This window comes from Leucoraja erinacea, chromosome 37, assembly GCF_028641065.1.
Source record: "Leucoraja erinacea ecotype New England chromosome 37, Leri_hhj_1, whole genome shotgun sequence".
NCBI classification, from domain to species: Eukaryota; Metazoa; Chordata; class Chondrichthyes; order Rajiformes; family Rajidae; genus Leucoraja; species Leucoraja erinaceus.
The window spans coordinates 5042675-5052107 of record NC_073413.1 but is presented as its reverse complement, the minus strand read 5'-3'; the positions used below and the strand labels follow the sequence as shown (position 1 = coordinate 5052107).

Here is a 9433-nt window from a genome sequence, read left to right as displayed (position 1 = left end):
TCACAGCCCTGTCACCAGAGGTAGGTCACAGCCCCATCACCAGAGGTCACAGCCCCGTCACCAGAGGTCACAGCCCCGTCACCAGAGGTCACAGCCCCGTCACCAGAGGTCACAGCCCTGTCACCAGAGGTCACAGCCCCGTCACCAGAGGTCACAGCCCCGTCACCAGAGGTCACAGCCCCATCACCAGAGGTCACAGCCCCCGTCACCAGAGGTAGGTCACAGCCCCCGCCACCAGAGGTCACAGCCCCGTCACCAGAGGTCACAGCCCCGTCACCAGAGGTCACAGCCCCGTCACCAGAGGTCACAGCCCCGTCACCAGAGGTCACAGCCCCGTCACCAGAGGTCACAGCCCCGTCACCAGAGGTCGCAACCCCCTCACCAGAGCTCACAGCCCCGTCACCAGAGGTCACAGCCCCGTCACCAGGGGTCACAGCCCCGTCACCAGAGGTCACAGCACCGCCACCAGGGGTCACAGCCCCGTCACCAAGAGGTCACAGCCCCGCCACCAGAGGTCACAGCCCCGCCACCAGAGGTCACAGCCCCGTCACCAGAGGTCACAGCCCGTCACCCCCGTCACCAGAGGTCACAGCCCCGTCACCAGAGGTCACAGCCCCGTCACCAGAGGTCACAGCCCCGTCACCGAATGGCCTAATACTCCTCCTACCACTTATGAACTTACGAAGTAATTCAACGACAGCAGAATGTGCAAGCAATATCAACAAAGTATTTCTTCTAACCGGCTCCAAGTTACAGGATATGGTCACTTTTTTAGTTACTTCAGCTTGATGTGTCTTTTTACACATCACCGTCTATACTTCTCGTTTCCCTTTCCCGTGACTCTCCAGTCTGAAGAAGGTGTCTTCACCTCACACGTCACCTATTCTTTTTCCCCAGAGATTTAGTTTAGTTTAGTTTGTACAGATACAGCACGGAAACAGGCCCTTCGGCCCACCGGGTCCGCGCCGACCAGCGATCCCCGCACATTAACACTATCGACAATGTACACTTACAACAGGCCAAATAAACTACATACCTGTATGTCTTTGGAGATGCTGCCTGACCCGCTGAGTTACTCCAGCTTTTTGTGTCTGCCTATAGTAACTCTGGTTGAGTGTTCAGTCGCCATCATTACATTACATAGACATTCAACGGATGGGGAGAGTGCTGGAGTGTCACGTTGGGGAGTAGATTTTCACGTTCTATAAATTGTTGAGGCAACAGACTGATAACCCTATTCCTGCCCTTGTTTGTTATGTTCATATGACAACAGGCCCTTCAGCCCACCTGCTCCGTGTTGTGATTTAAGGGCCTGTCCCACTTGGGCGCATTTGCACGTCACGCAGCCATGCGCGCGTCCTGCATCGTGATGTGTAACTGACGCCCAAGTGGAACAAGCCCTTTGTGTAAAAACCTCCTCCCTTTATTTCATCCCGTCCTCCTGTTTTTAATTTTTCAGTGCTGAAGCTGCTGAAGATGGCCACTGGAATGAGAGCCCTCCTGGACACCGTAGTGCAGGCCCTGCCTCAGGTAAACTGAGAGCCCTCGGGCCTAAATACCTTCCCATTCTAAGTAAAATCATGTAAAATGTGTGACTCAGACAGCAGTTTACCAAGAAGCCAGAGAGGAAACAGTGATCAAGGAGGGTCTCGACCCGAAACGTCACCTATTTCCTTCGCTCCATAGATGCTGCTGCACCCGCTGAGTTTCTCCAGCATTTTTGCCTACCTTCGATTTTCCAGCATCTGCAGTTCCTTCTTAAACACTGATTCAAAACGAAAGCCCACAGTCGCTAACGCAACCAAGACTGTTCATTGTTTGTAGTTTAGTTGGTGTTCAAGAGCCTGATGCTTGTTTGGAAGAAGCTGTTCCGAAACCTCTGCAGTATCTCATAAACTCCCAGGAGAGTTTAGTTTAGTTTATTGTTGTCCCGTGTACCGAGGTACAGTGAAAAGCTTTTGTCTGTGAGCTATCCAGTCAAAGGGAAGACTGTACATGATTCAAATCAAGCCGTCCCCAGTGCACAGATCAGGATAAACGGCCTGTCCCACTTAGGCGCTTTCTCGCCAACACCCGTCATAGGTCGACGGATATTTTCAACATGTTGAAAGTTCAGCAGCGACCAGAAAGATGCTACGACTCTTTGGGCGACTGAGGAGATGACTCACGACCATACAGGTAACACCCTGGTGACATGTAGCGGGGTGAAGCCTGTATGGTCATGAGTAGTTACCCAAAGAGTCGTACCTTGTTCTGGTCGCCGCTGGATTTTCAACATGTTGAACATTTTCGGCGACCTGCAACGACCGATGACGGGTGCCGGCAGTCGCCGAAAAAGTCACGTAAGTGGGACAGGCCCTTAAAGGATACAGAGAGAGCGCAGGTCATAGTGTGGCAACAGGCCCTTCGGCCCAACTTGCCCACACCGACCAACATGTCCCAGCTACACTAGTCCCACCTGCCTGTGTTTCGCCATTATCCCTCCAAACTTGTCCTATCCATGTCGTAACTGTTTCTGAAACGTACAAAATAAAGTTGACAGCACCCAGTCCTGTATCCAGGGCAGATGCAGGATAGGTTAGAAAAGGTGTCAAGGGTCTTGTCGGTGTCAGATTGTCCAAGGCGTTCCCAACCAGGCACATCTAGTTGTTTTGCAGTCGGCACAATTTAATCCTCTTCACTTTCCCCTTGCAGGTGGGGAACCTTGGACTCCTGTTCATGTTGCTTTTCTTCATCTACGCTGCGCTAGGAGTCGAGCTGTTTGGTAAACTGGGTAGGTTACCCGTCCCGTTCCTCTCGGCTCAGTGGCCGCGGTCAGCTCTGCCATCAGTGCCGTAGCCCGGTAATCTATGGCCATAAGTGATAGGGGTAGAATTAGGCCAATCGGCCCTTCCAGCCTACTCCGCCATTCAATCATGGCTGATCTATCTCTCCCTCCCAAGGAACATGAATACACGAGCCCATTCTAGGGAAATGGGCGTGAGAAGGAACTTCTGTAGCCAGAGGATGGTGAATCTGTGGAATTCATTGCCACAGGCAGCTTTAGACATCATTATACTTTGGATTCTAGAGCAGTGGTTCTTAACCTTCTTGGCACCAGTACACGCATTCGTGAACAAAATACTGTATGTGGTGTGTGTACCTTTGTTAGGTTCTTAAACATGGGCTCAACAAATTGAGATGTTATTTATGTCCCCTTCATGACCCCTGGCAAAGACCCAAACAACCCCCAGGTTAAGAACCACTGCTCTAGAGATATTTTGCAGAAACAGGCCGTTCTCCCTGTGACTGCGTGGGTTTTCTCCGGGTGCTCTGGTTCCCTCCCACAAGTTGTAATAATAATAATAATAAGCCTTTATGGTCATTGTACTTAGAAATACAACAAAATTAGGAGAAGAAGAAGGGTTTCGGCCCGAAAAGTTGCCTATTTCCTTCGCTCCATAGATGCTGCCACACCCGCTGAGTTTCTCCAGCATTGACCATGTCTACCTCCTGATTACAGGTTTGGAGGTTAATTGGTTTTGGTTCAAATTGTCCCTGGTGTGTTTAATAGCGTTGGCGTACGGGGTGATCGCTGGTGGGCGCGGACTTGGAGGGGCAAGGGCCCTGTTTCCGTGCTGTATCTCTAAAGCCTAAAGTATTTAAAGTCTCTAACGCGATTCCCAACCGTACTGCCTGACCTTGGAGCCGCTGCGCTTCAGACCGCGACTCGCAGCTCCGTGTGACCGCCATCACCTCTGCCTGACTTGGTTTCTTCTCCTTCTGTTCCCCTCCTCCCAAGTTTGCGACCAGGACCATCCGTGTGAGGGGATGAGCCGCCACGCCACCTTCGAGAACTTCGGAATGGCGTTCCTGACGCTGTTCCAGGTGTCGACTGGAGATAACTGGAACGGGATAATGAAGGTAGGAATCTCGGCATCAATTCTCCATTAGCGGGCAGGTTGGGAAAGAAGATGCAGTCGAGGCTCATAGATAGGTTCATCAGTTCTAGCAGCAGAATAAGGCCATTCAGCCCATCGAGCCTACCCCGCCATTCAATCATGGCTGATCCATCTTTCCCTCTCACGCCCATTCTCCTGCCTTCTCCCCATAACCCCTGACACCTTCCTGGAGGATAAGCATGTCCTGCAGAGAGCTGAGTACTGGTCACCTGGGCAACTTGGTCCTGACCTCTCATCTACCTCATCGGAGACTTCAGAGACACAGCCGCGAAAAAAACAGGCCCTTCGGCCCATCGCGTCGGTGCCGACGGCCGATCACCCCACGCATGCTTGCACTATCCTACACACCACGTGGAATCCTCTGCCTCAGTGGAGGCCGGCTCTCTGGAATCTTTCAAGATTTTTTAGATTTTTAAAAAATTGTTTTTATTTTATGCGTGAAATGTTTACGTTTTTATATGCGATGCTCCGGTATTCCCTGGGAAACGTCTTCTCATTTTGCAATGTACAACTGTTGCTTTGCAAGATGACAATAAAGGATAATGATGATAGAGCTCTTGAAGATAGCGGAGTCAGGGGATATGGGGAGAAGGCAGGAACGGGGCATTGATTGGGGATGATCAGCCATGATCACATTGAATGGCGGTGCTGGCTCGAATTACCTATTGTCTATTGTCTATTGACAATTTACAGAAGCCATACAAACCCGCACTTCTTTGGAGTATGGAAGGAAACCAGAGCTCCCGGAGAAAACCCACGCGGTCCGCAATTCCCTTTCATTTTCAGATTCAGATTCAGATTCAGATTCACTTTTAATTGTCATTGTCAGTGTACAGTACAGAGACACCGAAATGCATTAGAGACAACGAAATGCATTTTGAGTGTGTGTAAACTAAGTGGAGATTGGTTTTGTTCCTGCCCAGGATACTCTGCGGGAGTGCTCTAACGAGGACCGGACGTGCCTCAGCAACCTGCAGCTGATCTCGCCCCTCTACTTTGTCAGCTTCGTGCTGACGGCGCAGTTCGTGCTGATCAACGTGGTGGTGGCCGTGCTCATGAAGCACCTGGACGACAGCAACAAGGAGGCGCTGGAGGACGCCGAGCTGGACGCCGAGATCGAGCTGGAGATGGCCCAGGGCCTGTGTGGTCCAACCGCCGGCCCTTCCACCTCGCCCGCCGTCTCCACGCCAGGCGGCGGCGGCGGCGCAAAGAAGAAAGGCGAGAAACCCGACCCAGGAAAGCACATCTCGCCCGCGCAGGTAAACCCGCTGTTACTCCCCCTTCACACTTCATCACCTCCCATTCAAGCCCCTGTCCCACTGTACGAGGTAATTCAAGTTCTCCCCTGATTCGAACGCGGAGAATGTCCGTAGCGGCTACGCAGGAGCTCGTGGATGTCTCGTAGCGGCTCGTACGAGTAACGGTAGGTACTCGGGGAAATCCGGTAACTCGTGACATTTTTTCCAACACTGGGAAAAATGTCCACGAGTAAAAAAATACTCATGTAGATGGGAAATGTTGGTCGGTGAGGGCGAGTTGGGTCGAAGGGGCCTGTTTCCACGTTGTATCACTATGACTCTTTGACATCCCGAATGCCTCAATTCTTCTAAAGTCGAAAAGGTTTTAGTGTGCTTTCTTGCCCATTGCTTCAACGTGGCTGGTGCAAGACCCCGTAAACGCGTGACATTTTTTTCAACACTGTGAAAAATGTCCACGAGGAAAAAAAAATACTCGTGATGAAAAAAATTGTTACTTTTTACTCGTACGAGCCGCTACGAGACATCTACCAACTCCTACGGACCCGCTACGGACATTCTCCGAGTTCGAATCAGGGGAAAACTCGGGAGAACTCGTGAATTACCTCGTACAGTGGGACTGGCCATTTAGTTTTATTTACATTTGTTTCTATAGAACAGGCCCTTCAGCCCACCGTGTCCGCACCTGTCCTGCAATCCCCGCACATTAACACTGTCCTACACACACTAGGGACATTTTTTTTATAATCATCCAATTAACCTACAAACCAGCACGTCTTCGGAGAGTGGGAGGAATCCAGAGCTCCCGGAGAAACCCCACTTGGTCACGGGGAGAATGTACAAAGTCCATACACACAGCACCCGTGGTCAGGATCGAACCCGGGTCTCCGGCGCTGTGAGGCAGCAACTCTACCGCTGTGCCACCATGCCGCCTTTTTGTCCCACCTCCCACTGCCCCCACTCTCTTCACCGTCACTATTAGCAGAGGAGGAGGCCATTCGGCCCATTATATCCATGCCAGCTCCCGGCAGAGCAGTCACAATTCACCGTAGCATCATAAGATATTTCCCCCTCAGGCAGCCAACCAATTTTCTTTGGAAGTCACGATTTTCTCCTCCCGTACAGGAACTATTCCAATCGAAGCCACACTCTGCGTAAAAGAACGTTTTCCTCTCGCCCCATGTGCCTTCCGCACATCACCTTGAACGAGTCCCCAGTTTTTTTAGAACCACTCATTAATGGGAACAGTCTCTGACGTCACCCATCGTCAGAGACCTACACCACCCTGAGACCACACACCACGCTCTCACTCCACCCCTGCCACCGGGACGAAGGTACAGGAGCCGGCAAATAGTAACGTGTCTCCAGGGTTGGGAGAAAACCGAAGATCCCGGAGAAAACCCACGCAGGTCACGGGGAGAACGTACAAACTCCGTACAGACAGCACCGATAGTCAGGATCGAACCCGGGACTCTGGCGCTGTGAGGCAGCAACTCTACAGCTGCGCCACCGTGTGCATTCAATGAAAGGGACGGAGATATTCTCTGTAGACGAGGGAATCGAGGCATCGAGCCATCACCTCTAGGCTTCATGTTCAGCACGGACATTGTGGGCCGCAGGGCCAGTTCCTGTGCTGTACCGTTGTATGTTGTCGGTTCTTGTTTGTCGGAGAGGGGAGAGGGATGGAAGAAATGAGCGGCAATTGAAATACATTGAAGTGTAGCGAGCATTAAAGGGCCTGTCCCACTTGGCCGTCATTGGCGCCTCATTTACGCATCATATGTAAAATAGATCGACGTGTCGTGATGTGCGACGTCGCACGCAAACCACGCATCATCACAGCCGTATGGTGCGCGTGATGTCATTAGAATACCCTGCGGCGCGCGGCAGGGCGTTGAGGCAAGGACGTAAGGACGTTGACACACGGTGACGTAACCACGTGTCACCACGTGAGACGTCGGGACGCCAGCGTACGACGCCAATGCGTCAGTGTGCGTACCCAATGCGTCAGCGTGCGTAGGCAATACGACACGCAGATGGCGTGCGAGGATTTTGTTCCTGTACTAAATCCTGGAGCGTCGCGCGATACCGCGCGCCACCGCAAACGATTCCACGCCTCACCATGCGCAACGCCTGCCCACCCCACGCGTCGACCTGATTTACGTATAACGCGTAAATGAGGCGCAAATGACAGCCAAGTGGGACAGGCCCTTTACTCCAGATGAATGGATGGCTGCAAGTCTTTTTGTAACTGCAGGAAAATCTGTGGCTGGACAGTGTGTCCCTGATCATACGCGACTCCTGCGAGAATGAGCTGCTGATGATCGACAATCTCTCCGGATCCATCTTCCACCACTACTCATCATCCCCCGCCTGCAGGAACTGCCAACATGACAAGCAAGAGGTGACCGCAATCTCCTTCGTATCCTCCTGTCATTGTCCAGTTTGTGGTATCGTTTTGGTTTTCACCCCCCACCAACAATAGCTGAAATTCACCAACGTACACCCCTGGTGTAATCCTGAAGCACTGAAGATTCTTAAACGGGTTCAGTTTAGTTGATGGTCTGAAGAAGGGTCTCCACCCGAAATGTCTTCAGCCCTTCACTACTGCTCTGCCATTCAATAAGATCATGGCTAATTGCTAACATTTATCCCTTTGTTCCCTCAATATCTAAATGTCTATCAATTAGTGAATGCACCTTCAGTTCTGGATTGAATATCCCATATACCCACACCCTCTGGGAGACGACATTTCTCCCCGTCTGTGTCCTGAATGTTTGACGTCTACAGAAATGTTGCCCGTCCCGCTGAGTCACTGCAGCATTTTGTGTCTATCTTCAGTGTAAAGCAGCATCTGCAGTTCCTTGCTATACATTTAGTTTAGTTTATTGCCACGTGTACCGAGGTACAGTGAAAAGCTTTTTTGTGGCGGGCTATCCAGTCAGCAGAAAGACTATACATGATTACAATCGAGCCGTCCACGGTGTACAGATACAGGATAAAGGGAATAACGTTTAGTGCATGGGAAAAGTCCAGTATATCCCAATTACAGATAGTCCCAATGAGGTCGATGGTAGGTCAGGACCGCTCTCTAGTTGGGGATAGGATGGTCCAGTTGCCTGATAACAGCTGGGAAAAAACTGTCCCTGAATCTGTAAGTATCCGTTTTCACACTTCTGTACCTCTTGCCCGATGGGAGAGGGGAGAAGAGGGAGTGATTGGGTGTGACTGGTCCTTGGTGATGCTGCTGGCCTTGACGAGGCAGCGTGCAATGTAGATGGAGTCAATGGAAGGGAGGTCGGTTTGCGTGATGGTCTGGGCTGCGGCCACAATTCTCTGCAATTTCTTGCGGTGTTGGATGGAGCTGTTCCCAGACCCGTGCTGTGATGCATGAGGTTGATGTGGAGTTTGCCTTTCCCTTGGCCGAATGTTTGGACCCAAGGGATCACGGTCTCAAAAGAAGATGTCAAACATTCAGGATTCAGACGGGGAGAAATTTCTTCTCCCAGAGGGATCCCTATGGGATCTTCCATCCAGGACTCTGAAGGTGCATTCACTCATTGATAGACATTTAGATATTGAGGGAACAAAGGGATAAATGTTAGCAATTAGCCCTGATCTTTTTGAATGGCAGAGCAGTAGTGAAGGGCTGAATGGCCTTACTATGTTTTAGTTTCGGTTCTAGTTTTTAGTTTTAGAGATACAGGTGGAAAAGGCCCACCGAGTCCACGCCTACCAGCGATCCCCATACACTTGTTCTATCCCACACACTGGCAGGGTAGTCCCGGTGGTGCAGCGGTAGAGTTGCTGCCTTACAGCGAATGCAACGCCGGAGACCCAGGTTCGATCCTGACTACGGGCGAGTTTGTATGTTCTCCCCATGACCTGCATGGGTTTTTACTCCGAGATCTTCAGCTTCCTCCCACACTCCAAAGACGTACAGGTTTGTAGATTAATTGGCTTGGTGTAAATGTAAAAATTGTCCCTAGAGGGTGTAGGATGGTGTTAGTGTGCGGGGATCGCTGGTCGGCACGGACCCGGTGGGCCGAAGGGCCTGTTTCCCTGCTGTATCTCTTAAAACTAAACGAAACAAAACAACTAATCTGGGGATAATTTACAGAAATAAATTAACTTACAAACCTGCACGTCTTTGGAAAGTGGGAAGAAACCGGAGCACCCGGAGAAAACCCACGAGGTCACAGGGAGAACGTACAAACGAACGTACAGACAGCAGGA

The 9433-nt window shown here is 51.1% G+C and overlaps 1 protein-coding gene across 1 annotated transcript in view; it reads left to right on the top strand.

Moving 5' to 3' along the window:
- The window catches only part of cacna1ia (calcium voltage-gated channel subunit alpha1 Ia), a 184674-nt gene that overhangs the window by 166001 nt on the left and 9240 nt on the right, over nucleotides 1-9433 (top strand). The window contains exons 27-31 of the mRNA XM_055662956.1: nucleotides 1460-1530; nucleotides 2695-2773; nucleotides 3782-3903; nucleotides 4865-5200; nucleotides 7455-7601. Of these exons, the coding sequence (XP_055518931.1) occupies nucleotides 1460-1530; nucleotides 2695-2773; nucleotides 3782-3903; nucleotides 4865-5200; nucleotides 7455-7601 (755 nt within the window). The remainder of the gene's footprint in view (nucleotides 1-1459; nucleotides 1531-2694; nucleotides 2774-3781; nucleotides 3904-4864; nucleotides 5201-7454; nucleotides 7602-9433) is intronic.